This window comes from Vombatus ursinus, unplaced genomic scaffold (genome assembly GCF_900497805.2).
Source record: "Vombatus ursinus unplaced genomic scaffold, bare-nosed wombat genome assembly UNPS02004312.1, whole genome shotgun sequence".
NCBI classification, from domain to species: domain Eukaryota; kingdom Metazoa; phylum Chordata; class Mammalia; order Diprotodontia; family Vombatidae; genus Vombatus; species Vombatus ursinus.
In genome coordinates this window covers 155,000-171,958 of record NW_020944090.1, presented here as the reverse complement: position 1 = coordinate 171,958, position 16,959 = coordinate 155,000, and the positions used below count along the sequence as shown (strand labels likewise).

The window sequence follows — 16,959 nt, the reverse complement described above, 5'->3', positions numbered from 1 at the left end:
CCATTTTATTTTCATTGTAGAAATTCTACCCACTGCTGCAAACAGAAAATCAAGATAGAAATCTTGGAGAAACATCCTGGAACATGTTATGATATGCAATCTGAATATAGACAAAAATTGCTTCCAGGACCTGGTGGCTTCATTGTGTGTCCCCATTTGAAAATTTTTGAAGATAAAAATAATAATCTACCTAAAGTTCAGTGGTATAAGGTAAATTCTTTCTTAAAGTGGTATTATTACCTTCTCTCCCCCCCCATCCCCACCCCCAGAAATGAGTAGAACAATTTGGTGAAAGAAAACTGATTCATTGAAAATAGACAAAGTGGCAACTTTGCAAGATATTTATCATATTATTATGCTGTGTGATGACAGTTCTGAGGAAGTCTCTATAAAAGTGCAAATTAAATGGAGGCATAAAATTTCATAAACACAATTTGAGGATTCTACAAAAGTATTTTGACTTTTGCTCATTAAGCCCATAGTTTGGGATTTGTTTGTTTGTTTTTTTTATTTTTGCATTTGTTTTTTAAAATTGAGAGAAGGAAAAATTTTGGGGAAAAAGATTATAAATTGATATGAGGGGAGTATTTGCTATGTTGTGTTTTGTTTACTTTGCATGAAGTGGTGTCCTTGAATTTACTTACTTCTCTCCATGTTTAGTTTAACAGCACAGACTGGGTTGCAACTAAAGCCTAGATACATGTTGAGTTCCTTTGAGAGCTATTGGTATGGTTATTGGAAGTTAAGATTAGAATCACCTTCTAGAAGATAAGAAATACAGCTTGAGAAAAACAACAAAGGAAGGAAATAGCTTTAAGAAAGAAGCTATTAAATTATAATCTCTAAGCTGGTTAGGAATTAAATAAATAAAATTGGAAAGAAATTCTTTCCCACTCTACCTATAAGTTCCAAAGGTATGCAAATCTAATTTCCTGGAAGGTCAGTAAATACTAGAAGGTGACAATGTGGGGGAGGAGGAGAGGAAATCAGGGATTAAAGTTACTCCTGTGGTATGAATATGTATGTATGTATGTATGTATGTATATATGTACATATGTGTGTATGTGTATCCAGTCTTATTTTTCTCAATATGTAAATGGACTTATTTTCTGTATCTAGGACTGTAAACCTCTCCTTAACAATACAAAATTTAATGGACTAAAAGTTAATCTCTACCTGGGTGATGTACAGAAAGAAGATGAGGGGCACTATACTTGCCTTATATCCTATGGTTATATGGGGAAGCATTATAATGTTACTCGGTCAATACATCTAAGCATTATAGGTAAGTATCAAAGAATCTTAGAGCTTTGAAAAGTACTTTAGGGATAAACTAGTTTTGCTATCCCATAGTCCAGATGATATTAAATATATTTAAGGAGGGTGACATGGCCTTCCACAGTTACACAGCCAGTCATTCTTCTTCCTTTATTTTTCATTGTCTAATGCTTAGCACTTAAAGGTCCATTGCTACCTTAGCAGCACATGGAATAAAATTAATCATGTTCCAAGGGAAGAGAGTACCCTTGGTGTCTGGGTGTTCTTCAAGGGGACAATGTACTCCAAAGCACCGCAACTCCTGCTGCCTGAGGTTCAAGGGAAATAAAGCCTAATCTCATGTCTTAGAGAGACAAAGTCTTTCCATCTAGATGTCATTCTAGCAGCAAGGACTTGTAGACTTTCCAAAAGTCTTAGACAAGGTCTTATACTAAGGGAACTGTCAACCATAAGGTAACAGGTTGAGTATCCAGTGGTTCTATTCTGTCATGTGGGAGAACAATGGATACAAAAAGAATACCAATTAATGGCTATGGAATTGGGTAGAATTGTTACCCTAACCAAGCTTTTCAAGATTTTATAAAATTTGTTATCTCCCCCCTTGGTCTTCACCTTACTATGTTGAGAATTCTTAATTATTTTCACTTGTCTTTATTTAGTCATCCCTTTATTACCTTGGTAATTTTATTTGCCCTTCTCTGATCATCTTCAATCTCAATTTTATCTGCCTTAGGATAGTATAATAACCAGAACTACAAGTGGCATTCTAGGCAAGGCCAGATTTTGAAGAAAGTGGCTAGTCTGAAGCATTTTGCCATCTTTATTTCTTGTTTCAGATATTGAAATACCATCTTCCCAGTTTCCATTTGGTTTATCTCACTCCCCTCCCCAGCTTGGGATTCAAGTTACAGCCTTCCAGGGGACTCTAGCCCCTACTTTCCCCTACTAAACGTTTATTCTCATCTTCTCCATCCAAAGAAATCCTTTATTCTTTCCCTCTCTGTCCCCACCCTTGTCTTTGCATGGACTTATAACTGCCTTAAGAGAAACTGCAGAGCTAAAGGTCTTGAAACTCAGGGTCTTAGTCTGTCATTACCTGACACATTAACTATGCTTATTAGAATTGTCTTGTCCATGAATTCAGTAGCATAAGGAAGGCCAAGTCCTAAGAATACCAGTGTCTTTGGCTGAGTAATAGCACAGGGGTTTATGTGCCATCTTGGTCTAGGCATGTACAGGCAGATTTGCTATCTCCTCCATGTCTACACCTAAACCCATGTCAACTACCTTACATTGCCTGGAGACTTGGATGATTGCTTGGCCAGGTGTGATCTAGCCAGTTTTGTGAGATAGGTAATCCTTTGAAACTCCTCTTACTGTATGTTGGAGACTTTGAAATTACTGTGAAAAATATCCTTTATTTTATTTTATTAGGGAAAGGAAAGAAGAAAATGCCGGTGATTCTGACTCCAGAAAACAGGACAATGGAAGTGGAACTTGGTGAGTATTACCAGCATTTGGTTTCCTGTCCTTTATAATGAGTTAGAAACTCTCATTCGTAAAGTGCATGCATTTTCCTCTCACATCAATGTATTAGAGAACAATTGAGAAGCAGCATCACAGAGTTTTTGAATGTTGTTTTTACAGGATCCCAGTTGCTTTTGGACTGCAACTTCACAGCTCAAAGGAATGACCTTCAATATTGGACTTGGAATGGATCATTTGCTCACATAGAACCTAATATTACATGGTCTGAACTTTCGTAAGTGCCTCATCATTATGCAAATATAAAGGAAGAGAAATTTTATGTAATCTCTGTTGCTATTTGTTAAACCATCAATATAATTTTCACCAGGTTAAGAAATGGTCAAAATTCCTTATTTTTTAGCATCTTAAATTATAGAGCAGTAAAATAAAAAAAAGTTTTTATTAATCATTTAGTCCAATCTTTCTCATTTTATAGAAAAACAAACAAACCGAGAACTGAGAAATGAAGTTACTTTCCCAAAATCATAAAGTTGGGTGGTAGAGCTCCCATCTCCTTATTCCAACTTGAGTACTCTTTTTACTATATTATGCTCCCTGTTAATTTATCCCTACTTCTTGGTGGAGAATGGAGCCTCTAAGACCAAATGTTGGCCTTGGTAGAAAGTGGACTCACCAGGTAAGATCATCCTCATCAGAATTTAGGGTATTCTGAAACTCCAAAGTCAGGGATATGGGGAGCCCTGATGGTCTTCAAGTTCCATTGCAGTTAAAATGTAGAGACCTTTATACAGGGTCATGCTGGAGCTGGGCAGCTAAATAGCATAGTGGATAGAATGCAGGGCCTCTAGTCAGGAAGACATCTTTCTGAGTTCAAATCTGACCTCAGACACTTACTAGCTGTGTGATAGTGACTTGCCAGTCACTTAACCCTGTTTGTCTCACTTTCCTCATCCCTAAAATGAGGTGGAGAAGAAAATGACAAACCACTCTATCTTCTTTACCAAGAAAATCTCAAAGGGGATCATGAAGAATTGAATACAATTGAACAGCAATAATGACATATATCTTACATGGGGTTCCATAGAGTTGGTGTAGGTAAATTCCATGTAAATTGTAATCAATACTTGAGAGCTATTATTGTTAATTTTGCAAAAATTGGGCCCTTAGATCCACAGCTTTTCCTGTTCCCCTGCTTATCTCTGTTGGACTGAGTTCTCTTTAGTGCCCACACAGTTTTTTCTGTATAAATACTGCTCACCATATTGTGTGAAGATCCAAGTGCCTGACTGTACTTGTGCATGGAAAATCTTAATTGCAAACTTGATATATTCATTTTTATCTTGGCACCATAAATTAGACTTTAATAGTTCATCTCCAATTTAACTCCCTTGTTCTTTTCTTTGGCCTTTTTTTTTCCTCTCCTTCAAGTCAGGATTATTCAGTTTCATTCCCTTCATCATTGAAAAAGCAAAAGGAGTTTGGGGGCCTCATCTATTCACAGCAGACTGAACTTACTCTGTTTACAGCTATCTGAACTTACCAGCTTCTTTGGAGTTTGTTTCTTATAGAAATCCCTTTGAATTCATCTTTTCTTTTTCTTGGCATCCCACCCAAGCAGACATTCAAGAGAAACTTTCATGTCATCTCTTCCTTGATCCCTGTTCTTCATCTGCTCCCTAGCTTTCAAACCTTTTATGGCATTCGTAATTTTTCCTAACCACAATGCCTTTTTTTCTATAGCTTCCTCAGTTTCCTTATACTCTCTCTCTTCTAATATATCTCTATTAGCCTTCTATATTTTCTTCTTTCACTAATTCCTTCTTGACTTATCAGCATCACTCATCATCCTCTTAGAAGCTTCTTTGTCTTAGGATGTCATGAAACATGCGGTACAGTATCATATGACCCAGCCAGACTTTGTTGCATTTAAGGCATTTGTCATAATATTTTAAAATTGGAAAGGAGAGGAATGTGGAATTTATTGGTGAGACATTTGGGAGAGGGAGTGAGCGGGAAGTCACAATCTTGTACGTGTTGCAGAAACTCTGCTAAGGGGTCCCAAAACTGAATATTTTAAAGTTTTAAATAACTTAGAAGTTATTTATTCTCATTCTCCTGCCCCATACAGAAATCCCTTTATCACACCTCTGAAAAATAGTTATCGAGCTTCTGCTCAAACAGAACTAGGGATGAGAAATCACAACCTCACAATGTAAATAAGAGCATGAAGACTTGTCATTACTTATGCAGCAACTTAGTGAAAAAAGAGAAACCAAATAAATTGAGATTAATTGTGCTGAGGTTTTTTTAACTAGCCTTATTTTTTCTCTCTTTCCTGAATAGAATTCCGAATTTAAACAATATGAACATTGTCACAAGGGTTTCTAGGCTTGTCATTTTAAAAGTGGAAAGTAGGCATTATTTGTACCCATTTTTATGCTGGGTTAGCAATGATGCTGGTGTAGCTACAACATATATTGCCTTGAGACCACCAGGTAAGCAATTTGATTGTTTATTGAAACTACAGTTATATTGTATTGTGTTAAGCTCTCCACTTAAAAAGGAGAATAATGAAATTTACACGTCTCAGTGACAGGTTGTCTGGGACTTTGAAATAACTCAAAAAGAGAGCTTTTGTCTGGTCTACTAAATGTACCTGTAATGATGGTAGTTTGTTTGTGATGTTAGTGAAGAATTTGTGTTTCTGAAGTTGGACTCTAATTGATCTCATCAAAATGAATGTTTCATTCATCTTTTTGGGAGATTAGGTGTAGTAGTGGTAGAAACTGAGTAGGACCCCCAAAAAATGTTTTTAGAACACATACCAGGAAAATATCAAGAGAAAGAAGGCTTTCATGCCTTCAGAATAATGCTAGACTGTGTACAACTTCTCCATGTCTCTACACCTACCCTTCTTCCTAGGTGATAGAGGAGCGATTCAGTTAATAGAATCATGTAAAAGACCATATTTGACTACCAGAATGAGCAGTGTTGTTATTAATTGGCATTAATGACAGCTGGTAAAGTTGGTACCTGAATTAAGCTATGTTTCAACTGACAAGTTTTCCCCCTCCAAACTAAAGTTTTAGTATAATGGCTATATTTTTATAATGGCTATATAACATATTTTTATATAAAAAGCCTTTTTATCATGTCCTGAAGGTGACCCTGGGTCCTCAAAGGCTATGTCATCAGAGTATAAACTTTGGAAAGTACCATCCTGATGCAAAGTCTTTAAGCATGGACCCTGAATTTGAGGAGCATGCTTACTAAGTGTATACGGAAGGTTGACTACAAGATGAGGGGGTTTTTTTTGGACACAGTAATTCATGAAGATTATCTACTACTAGCAAGATGGATTTATGTTTTAGTTCAATACTTTAAAATCTGTGATTTCTTTGGCATGCAAACTCCATTCACCGATGCAGATCAAGACCTTTCCATGAATTAACAGGTGATCTTTAGTGGAGAACTATGGATAGAAGCATTGGTAGTTATTACATAACGGCAACAAGAGACAAGGAACCAGAGAAATTAAACCTGAAGACTCTGCTTCATTCAGATGTTGTTGATGATTCTATGCTTAAGGTTTGATTACGTCAGGTTTAATATTTGCATTTCCTTCCTTTTCTGAGGTAGTCTCAGATTCCAGAATGTACCTGATTGGAGGATTCATCTCTTTGGCCTTAGTAGTTACATTCTCCATGTTTCTCTACAAAATTTTCAAGGTTGAAATTGTGCTTTTGTATAGGGATTCTTGCCATCCATATTTCCTGAAAAAAGGTAAATTACATTATTTTTTCCCTGTTCAATATTATTTTTTGAATACTAATAAATTGGACAAGGAGGTGACTGTCAGGTTTTTGTTGTTGTTGCTGTTTTGTTTTGTTTTTCAATTGGTAAAGTCAGTTGTGGTCCACGTGCAGTAGACTTACAGATAAGAATATCTTAATAAGGATTAAGTTATATTACTTTGAAGCTATGTAATAATGTCATTTTGTCCATAGAATCATCATATCAGAATAAATCATACTGCTAAAAATTGTTTTAGCCCAGTAACTGAAGTTTTCTCCATTTTAAAACTTCTTTGTTGGGGTAGGAATGTGGAGGCCATGGGTGGGTATTTTTAATAGTCCCTCATGATCTCTGTGCTACTATTTGCCTTCCTGAGGAAGAAATAAACAGATTTTGGGGCTCCCTAGATGAATTCTATTTGTTAAGCATTACTGGGGGAAGAAAACTCTAATCACTCACTAGTCTACTTAAAGGAGAGGAAGGTGGAATTTATGGGTGAGACATTTGGGAGAGGGAATGAGGGGGTAGTCACAAGCTTGTATGTGTTATAGAAACTGCTAAGGGATCACAAAATTGAATTTATTTTAGATCTCAGGTTAATTGCATCACAGTGTTTATACCTGAAGGAGAAGAGGGTTGATGCACACATATTTTCTGCCACTGACATTTTATTATAAAAAACCAATGAATTTTAAAAATAAAAATAATATATTATAATTTATGTATTCTGAATGTTGTCCATGATGACAGAACAGTTTGGCAAATCTTCTGAGCTATCTTATTTACTTCTTTTTTAAACTCTAAGTCAGTAATTTTGGCTAGAATGGCCATAATATCTACATACATCATGTTAAATGCAGTGGTACAAAAATAATCACGTCACTTAAAATAGGAAATTTTCTGATTTTCTCTTTTGGTTTTTCTGGAAAGAGTGGACACTGTGGGAAAACGATGCCTCCAATTTGGTGGCTTGACTATTTCTAAAGAAATTGGGATACTATCTATATTTCCAAAGTACATTTCCATGCTAAGAGGATAAAGGACTACTGTTTCAACTATTACAACTGAGTCACCAAATTGTCATTAAGAAAACTTAATGACATTTGAATAATTAAAGAGATGTTTTGTGGTGGCTATTATTTTATTCACATTGTGGTTCCAAAAAACTATCAATACTAATTTGGAAATAGAAGTTTGTGATCTCTACTTTGTCAAGGCCAACTTTTTGAATGCTGAATACATTATATTTCATCCTTCAGCTTTGGATGGAAAAGTCTATGATGCATACATATTATATCCAAAAAATTTTGAAGAAGGGTCCAGCTACATCTCAGACATCTTTGTGTTTAAAATCTTGCCTGAAGTCTTAGAAAATCAATGTGGATATAAGCTGTTCATCTATGGAAGGGATGTTCTTGTTGGAGAAGGTATGTTTAAAATGGGAGAAAGAAGAACTTTCTAATGACTTATGTAATAATTTATATTCCATAGTCATAGATCTACTCCTCCTCCTTCTCCTTCCCTTTCTTCTTCTTGTTGAGTAATTTTTCAGTTGTGTGTGACTCTTTGTGACCCCATTTGGGATTTTCTTGGCAAAGATACTGGTGTGGTTTGCCATTTCCTTTTCCAAATCATTTTACAGATGAGGAAATTGAGGCAAACAAGCTTGAGTGACTTGCCCCGGATCACATAACTAGTAAGATTTTGAGACCAGATTTGAACTCCCAAAGTGGAGTCTTCCTTACTCTAGGCCAGGGGTGGGGAACCTGCATCCTCAAGGTCACATGTGGCCCTCTGGGTCCTCAAGTGCAGTTCCCTACCCTTGCTCTAGGTCCAGCACTCTATCCACTGTGCCACCTAGCTGCCGCCACCACCACCACCACCACCACTACCACTACCACTACCATTATCATTGCTACTATTACTACTACTATCACCATACCACTACCTAGCTAGCTAGAATTCATATGGTGCTTTAAGATTTGCAAAATACTTTACATATGTTATCTCATTTGATCCTTATAACATCTTATCAGGTAGATGCTAATATTATCTCTATTTTACAGATGAGAAAATTGAGGATTAGAGAGATTAAGTGACTTGCCAGGAATCACACAGCTTGTAAACGTCTGACAGAGGATTTGAACTCAAGCCTTCCTAACTCCAAATCTGTGTATTGCATCAGCAAGAAGGCAGTTGTTGCTGGATTATAAAGTACATAGAGGGTAGAGAACGGATTGGAATAGGTAGAAGCTTAAGGCAGAGAGACTAACCAGAAGGTTATAGCAATAATCGTCCAAGTAGGAGATGATGAGAACTTTCATCAGGGTGGTGGTTATGTGAGTGGAGAGGAGGGGAGGAGGTGAGAAATGTTATAAAGGAAGGAATGAAAATACTTGGCAACAGATGGGATTAGTGGAGTGAGTGTGAGAGAGGAGTAAAGGATGACACTGAGATTGTGAGCCTGAGTGACTGAGATCAGAATGCTTATCTCAATAGTAACAGGGAAGTGAGGAAACATAATGAATTCTGGGTTGGACATGTGGTGTTTGACATGTCTACAGGACATCAAGTGTCACATGTCCAGGACGAAGTTAGAAATGTGAGACTGATGCTCAGGAGATTTGGGAATCGTCTCTATAGAGAAGATAATTGAACCCACGGGAGCTGATGAAATAACCAATGGAGATAATATGCAGGGAGAAGCTGAAAGGGTAAAGTCAGAGTCTTAAGAAACACTCACTTAGTTGGCATGACCCGGATTAAGAATTAGTTGGTGGTGCAGTAGATAGAGCGCTGGGCCTGGACTCAGGAAGACTCATCTTCCTGAGTTCAAATCTAGCTTCAGACATTTACTAGCTGTGTGACCCTGGGCAAGTCACTTAACCCTGTTTGCCCCAGTTTCCTCATCTGCAAAGTGGGCTGGAGAAGGAAATGGCAAATCATTCCAGTATCTTTGCCAAGAAAAACCCAAATGGGGTCATAAAGAGCCAAACATGACTGAAAAAGACTGCACAACAATAGCAAAGGAAACTGAAAAGGACCAGTGAAGCAGGTAGGAAGAGAATTAGGAGAAAGATGTGACATGAAAATCTAAAGAGGAAGAGTATCCAAGAGAAGTTGGTGGTCGAGTGTCAAAATCTGTGAAGATTGAAAAAAAGGACATTAGATTTGTCAACTTAAAGTCAGACGGATGCCATTCAATTAAATTTAAAAAGCATTTTTAAGTGCCCTCTATGTGCTAGCAGTACACTAGGGATACAAAAAGAAATTAGAATTATTCTGTTTGGCCTCTGAGGGAAGAATTAGGAGCAATAAGTGGATGTTACAGAGAGGCAGATTTAGGCTGGAAGGAAAAACGTGAAAAAAACCAAACCAATAATTGAAGCTATCCGAAAGTGGAATGGTCTGCCTTAGAGGGTATAAGATTCCCTCTCACCAGACACCTTCAAACAAAGACAAGATGGTCTCTTGCCAGTATGGGTTGGACAAGATGATCTCACAGGGGGATTCTTTCAACTCTGATTTTTTAGGCTATCCAGACATAGTGCTACAGAAAGCTTTGAGGAAGGAGAGGTTATTGCTTTAGGTTGGGAGGATAGGGTGGGGGGTGGGGAAGGCTTCATGAAAGAAATAGTGCCTGAACTGAGCCTTGCCAGGTGAGAAGGATTTTTACAAGTGAGAGATAAGACAGTATATTCTAGGCATGGGTGAATGATATGACTATGCAAAGTCAGAAGATGGCTGCATAAGGTGAAAAAATATCTATCTAATAGTCCATTTTGACTGAGATTGTAAGGAGAAGTAATGTTCAATAAGATAGGAAAGGAAGGATGGAGCCAGATCAATCAGTCAGTCAACAAGCAGTTTTAAAGTGACAATGTACCAATCACTCTGTTAGGCACTAGGTATTCAAATATACAAAGACAGAAATGAAAGAGTCTTTGTTCTCAAGGAACTTGCATTCTATGGGGACAGATAATGGAGGGGCTTTGAGTTTGCATTTTGTCCTTTAAGCAGTTGGGTGTCTCATTAGATTGTAAGTTCCTTGAGGACAGGGACTGTCTTTTGTCTCTTTTTGTATCCCCAATGCTTAGTATGCTAAATATGCATGGCATAATAGGCACTTAATAAATGTTTATTGATTGATTAGTTGTCTTATAGGCATTAAAGGTTTTTGATTAGGAGAACAGCAGGTCAGATTAGAAAAAGCAGCAGATTGTAAAGGAGAGAGACTAAAGAAGGATGATGACTTGAAGCTTTGTATACCATATCATACTTTGTATTTTTCAGATGCTATCATGGTTACCAATGAGAACATTAGGAAAAGCAGAAGACTAATTATTGTCTTAACTGGAGAGCAATCAAGTTACAATTGGCTGGGAAACACGTCGGAACAGCAAATAGCTATGTATAATGCTCTTGTCCAGGATGGAATTAAAATCATCCTGGTTGAACTAGAAAAAATTAAGAACTATGGAAATATGCCAGAATCTATTAAATACCTCAAACAGAAGCATGGTGTCATCCGATGGAAAGGGGATTTCATGGAAGAAGCCCCATCTGCAAAGACTAAGTTTTGGAGATGCATCAGATACCACATGCCAGCACAGAAGCATCGGTCTTCTTCCACAAGAGAACCCCTGGTTCTAGATTCTGTGCTGAACTCCAAGAAGAAATAGCACATGGCACTTTGAGCACTCAGGGAAACTCTCTGAAAGATTGCACAGGTGATTGGTCTCCTTCATAAGTAGAAGCTGCCTGTTTGCCTTAAAGAATTTCCAGGTTGGATAGATTGCTGTGGTGGCTTTTTCAGTCATGAGAGTTTGTGTGTGTGTGTGTGTGTGTGTGTGTGTGTGTGTGTGTGTGTGTGTATGTAGTCGTCACTTGCCACTGTGTGGTCACCTGGAGTTTTGTTTCAGTGTTAAAGAGTAGTTCATAGATGATCAAATCATTAACAGTGAAGGATCTTAGGTCAAGGATGGATGAGGGGCACAGTGGGGTGAAGGAACAATAAAGGGAGGGAGAAGGGGAGAGGGTAGAAAATCCCTACATCCTTCTTTTAAAGCCAGCACTATGAAACACACCAGTATATAAAAGATAAGACTCAGAAAGGGGATATGCAGTAATTGAGGATAGGTTTAAAAATTAGTAACTGTTCAGAAAAGGTGGCTGGCAGACGTGATACTTAGCTTTGCCTCAGAGGGCAATGCAGCTAGAAAATTCCTCCCAAAATTGGGATTTGTTTTGTTTTGTTTTAACCTTGAACAAGTGGCATTTCACCAAGGAACAATTTCATAGATGTCTTTGCATTCACTTTGCACTTGCTGTATCCATCCCATTTTCTGTCTGCTGTCAGTTTCTAAAGAATCAGTGAGACTTTTATATTGATGCTTTTAATTATATTAGTGGTTAAAACAATTCTCTGGGATTGCAAATCTTTTAAAATGGTATTTGACTTTAGGTTTCTGTAGGGATAGTAACCTAAAAAAAGAAAGTTGTCTTCTATATCTGGGTGAAGATTTCACTGGAGCACATAATAGTTTTTTAGAGGCAGGCCTCAAAAGAAATAAAAATACAAGTGTATCTTAAAGAAAACTATATTTCTTCTTATACATTTATATACATAGAGATTTTAAAGGGGAGTCTCTGATAACCTCAGTCAGTCAGTCAACAAGCAGTGGTACAGTACTTGTTAATAGTGCTACACATAAAAAAGAAAGAGGAAAACTGTTCCTTTTAAATGCCTTATAATAAGTTTTATTTATAATGTTCTGCTAAGTAGGTCGGGAGGACTCTTGGGAGTATAAGGCAAGTTAATTCTAAAACATTCTGGTTGTAACTTAGAAATAATGGGATAGTTTGTGAAAGAAAGGGAAGGGGAAGAAAATAATTGGGAAAAAATGAACACTAAGATTTCCAAGAAGAACTGAGAAGTGCAAGTGGAGAAGAACCTAACATAGGAAAGTTTAATTATATTGGCTTCTCAGGGAGGAAAAAATTTATTTTTTTTATTCTGGGTGAGCACCCTGTACCTTATTGTTTTTTAATAAGCACATTAACTTTCCCCCCCTCTCTGATTACCTCAGAAGACTACATTCTCCTCTCCATTCCATTTCAAATGAATAAGTTTTTTTATTGTACTTTTAGTTATCATGCTGACAACTTTAGTATAAAAAGTTCTTCCACATGCAGCAAGGTAACATCCTTGAAAGATGTCAGAATTGCTTTAGGACAATATGTGTCCTCTCTTTCATTCTACAGAAAGAAAAGCATTGAGCCATTTTTTTTTTTAGTGTCAGACATTCCCTTTTTGATAAACAATGTTGTTTATATGTTTCAGGATAAAGGTGTTTGTCCACTTGTTTGTGTAACTTCAACAGATGCTAAATATTTTTATGTATTAAAACATCAAGTTCATGATTTGCAGTAAATTTTTTGATTGGTTCCAATTCAATGTATTTGTTTTCCAATACAATTGTCCTAAACTTGTAGCTTTATTAAGAAATTTGATGGTTCCTATTGTCTAAAAATCTGTTTCTTTCCTTACCCATCTCTCTACCTTAAGTTCACACTCCCAGACATGAACTATAAAATAGAACTATGAAAAGTTTAGCCAAACTAAGAAGATCCTACACAAATGATGAAAATGGGAGTCAGAAGATATGTGTGCAAATCAATGGGTTATGAATAAATTGACTTTTTAAGTTAGGTTGCTCTATCTGCTGCACAACTGTGGGTTTTTTTTTTGAGGGGAGAAGGGGAACATTTCTAGCCTCTTTGTATGAAATAAAGTCAAAATGCGAATTTTAATACAGCGACATCCCACTAGTCTGGGACTGGTCCCTTGCAAAGAGGGCTGGATTTGGAGAAAAGTACCTGGCTTTGGATCCTGGCTCAACCACTTATTCCCTGTGTGACCATGGACAAATGAAGTTTGTTGGTTTGTCCTCTATAACATCTCTTGCATACATCCCCTCCTCTCCTCTGACAGTGCAACCTCACTGGTGCAGCCCCTCATTGCCTGGCGCCAGAACTATTGCAACAGTCTGCTGGTTGGTCTGCCCGCCACAAGTCTGTCCTCTCTCCAATCCATCCTCCACTCAGCTGTCAAAGTGATCTTTCTAAGGAGATCTTACTGTGTCCCTCCCCTACTCAATAAAATCCAAGGGCTCTAGTTTGCAGGATCATTTTCAGGATCAAATATAAAATTCTTTGGCAGTCAAAGCACTTCATAACCTGGTCGCATCTTACTTTTCCAGTCCTGTTACAACTTACACACCACATCCCCACCCCAACCCCACATATTCTGTGATTTAATGACACTAGCCTTCTTTGCTGTTTCTTAAACACTCCCCCCACCCAAAAAAAACTCCTAACATTCATACAGCCTTACTACGTGTCAGGCGCTGTGCTAAATGCTTTACAATTTTCATCTCATTTGACCCTCACTTACCCTGGGAGATAGATGCAATTATGATCTCTACAGATGAGGAAACCAAGGCAGACAGAGCTTAAGTGATTTGCTCAGGGTCACATAGTTAGTAACACTCCAACTCCTGACTCTGGGAGTTTTCACTGGCTGTCTGTCATGCCTGGAAGTCTTTTCCTCCTCATCTCTACCTCCAGCTAAAATCCCACCTTCTATAGTAGGTCTATTCTGATCCCTCTTAATTCTAGTGTCTTCCCTCTGTTTATTATTTCCTATTTATCCTGCACGTAGCTTGTTTGTACATCATTGTTTAATCCTTCTTTAGACCGTGAACTCCTTGAGAGCAGTGACTCTTTTTTACCTTTCTTTGTATTCCCAGCATTTAGGACAGTGCCTGGCATATAGTAGGTACTTAAGTGTTTATGGATTGACTCAGGGCCTCAGTTTTCTCATCTGTAAAATGTGTTGGACTAGATAAACTTTAAAGTTGCTTCTAGTTATAAATCTATAATCACATGAACTCAAATTCGCTCACTAACCTAACAAAACAAAAAATCTGAATGGTTTCTAAGGAGTCAAAAGTATACATAGGGTCATAGATTTAGAAATGGAAGGCACCTTACAGGCCACCTAGTTTCCTCTAAGCAGTGAAAGTTCCCTCATTTTAAAGATGAGGAAATTGAGGCCCAGAGATGCTTAGGGGTCTTATTGTAGGTCACCCAGCTAGTAACTTGAAGATTTGGGTTTTGACCCCAGAGATTTGGCTCCAAATAAAATACCCTTTCTACTGTAAAATGTCTCATATAGCCTGGTTACTATGACCAGAAATTATAAAAAAAAACAAAAACAAAAACCAAAAACCCCCAAAACTTTGGTCATTTGTATTCAAAACCCGAAAAAGATGGGAAGTAGCAAAGGGGAAACAGAAAGAAAAGGAACTATTATAGGTAGGCCTACTGACAACTGTGAAAAAAGAGAGCTGGCATCCAGACAATGGAAAGACTGAAAAACAATAAAACAAGATAAAAGAATCTAAGCACTGCAATCCAGGGTCATTTATCACTGTATTCTAGCACAGTACATAACATCATAATGTTAATTCTCAGTCATTAAGAAAATCAGCAAACCTTAATTAAAGGGCTATTTATTATATGCCAGGCACTATGGTAGGTGCAGAGAATACAAACATCAAAGTGTCAACAATCCTACACTCAAGGAGCATGTAATCTAATGGAAAGAAACAGTTACATGCAATAGACTCTTTAAGAACTGAGGGACAATGGGGGTATCTAGGTGGTGCAGTGGATAGAGTACAGGCCCTGCAGTCAGGAGGACCTGAGTTCAAATCCAACCTCAGACCAAACACTTGACACTTACTAGTTGTGTGACCCTGGGCAAGTCACTTAACCCCAATTGCCTAAAAATAAAAAAAAATAATGATAAAAAAAAGAATTAAGGGACAATGGAGCGACTAGATGGCCCAGTGGAGTTAGGGATACCTTAATTCAAATCTGGCCTCAGACACTTACTAGGTATGTAACTCTGGGCCAGGCACTTAACCTTGACTGCCTCAAAAGAAAAGAAAAAAAAAAGAATTAAGGGACAAGGGGTTATTGTAAGGCTTAGGGTTAGAGTTAGGGTTAGGGTTAGGGTTAGGGTTAGGTTACCAGGGGTAAAATCAAGATGACAGAATAGAAAAAGCACTTAGCTCTTTCAACATTCCCCATCAAAGAAGTTTAAAATAATGCCTCAAATTTAATTCTGGAGTAGCAGAGCTAACTATTGGTTAGTATGGGAGATTCTTCTAGCCCAAGTATAATTAGGATGTCAAAAATAGAGATCTGTTACATGAGGGTGGAAGCTCACTCGAAGCCCACTGGAATGAAACCCCACTGGTGGGACCAGGTGTAACGTCACCTTTGGGAGCTCTCAAGCCAGATACGGTAAGGGGACCTCGCAACTGGCAGCTGGTCAAAAAGACATTATAGAAGTGGTGCTAACAGCGAATGCACAACCAGATGCTGTTTGTCATCTCTATTTCCTGTACCACTTCTGGGTCTTAGTTCAAGGGTGGAGAGGAGTGCTTTCAGTCAAGACGGAGTGAAAACCCTCAGGAACAGTATTGAAGGTAATCCTAAGGGATCAAGAGTCCTTCCTGGGGAAGGATCAGAGCGCAGGCCAGGAAAGCAATGACCACCCTTCTCCCCCGATGACATCACCTTGGAGGCACCAAAAAGTTCTAACTCCCCAGAACTACCTCTGAAAACAAGAGCACAAAAAAGCCTAAAGCTTGAAACTGCACTCCTCCCCACCTCACCATGATGGGAACAGAGCCCACCATTAACATAAAAGTTCAAAATCAAGAAATAGGGTGGAAAAGTGAGCAAACAACAAATAAAGAATCTGACCTTACAAAGCTACTATGATAACATGGAAGATCAAGACACAAACTGAGAAGAAAACAATGAAGTCAAAACAGCTAAAAGCAAAGCCTCAAAGAAAAAAAAAGTGAATTGGATAGAAGCCCAACAAAATTTTTGGAAGAGCTAAAAAAATTATTTTCAAAATCAAATAAGAGTGGTAGAGGAAAAATTAGGTAAAGAAATGAGAGCAAAGGAATACACTATGAAAAGATAACTAATAGCTTGGTAAAAAAAAAAGTACAAAAAATGCTGAATAAATAATTTCTCAAAAAGCAGAATTGGCCAAAATGGAAACAGTGGTATAAATCCTCACTGTAGAAAATTGATTTCTTAAAAATTAGAATTGGGCAAGTGAAAGCTAATGACTCCATGAGACATCAAGAAACAATCAAAGTAAAAAAAGAAAAAAGAAAAAAGTAGAAGAAAATGTGAAATATCTCATTGAAAAAAAACTGATCTGGAAAATAGATCAAGAAGAGATAATTTAATAATTATTGGACTACCTGAAAGCCATGATCAAAAAAATTAAAAAGCCTGGACATC

At 37.5% G+C, this 16,959-nt stretch overlaps 2 protein-coding genes across 6 annotated transcripts in view; one reads left to right on the top strand and one right to left on the bottom strand.

Annotated features, from left to right (window-relative positions):
- The window catches only part of IL1R1 (interleukin 1 receptor type 1), a 79,492-nt gene that overhangs the window by 50,990 nt on the left and 11,543 nt on the right, over window positions 1-16,959 (top strand). For 3 of the 5 annotated variants that reach the window (XM_027835280.1, XM_027835281.1, XM_027835272.1), the window contains 8 exons: window positions 21-210; window positions 1,120-1,285; window positions 2,713-2,778; window positions 2,926-3,040; window positions 5,110-5,261; window positions 6,406-6,549; window positions 7,821-7,988; window positions 10,855-13,282. In XM_027835280.1, the coding sequence (XP_027691081.1) occupies window positions 21-210; window positions 1,120-1,285; window positions 2,713-2,778; window positions 2,926-3,040; window positions 5,110-5,261; window positions 6,406-6,549; window positions 7,821-7,988; window positions 10,855-11,243 (1,390 nt within the window). In that variant the 3' untranslated portion in view covers window positions 11,244-13,282. Of the gene's footprint in view, window positions 1-20; window positions 211-1,119; window positions 1,286-2,712; window positions 2,779-2,925; window positions 3,041-5,109; window positions 5,262-6,405; window positions 6,550-7,820; window positions 7,989-10,854; window positions 13,283-16,959 lie in introns of those variants that run through there. The other 2 variants (XM_027835288.1, XM_027835298.1) reach the window with 1 other exon arrangement.
- The window catches only part of IL1RL2 (interleukin 1 receptor like 2), a 71,501-nt gene continuing 60,996 nt past the window's right edge, over window positions 6,455-16,959 (bottom strand). Inside the window, exon 11 of the mRNA XM_027835322.1 lies at window positions 6,455-6,539. Within this exon, the coding sequence (XP_027691123.1) occupies window positions 6,490-6,539 (50 nt within the window). The 3' untranslated portion in view covers window positions 6,455-6,489. The remainder of the gene's footprint in view (window positions 6,540-16,959) is intronic.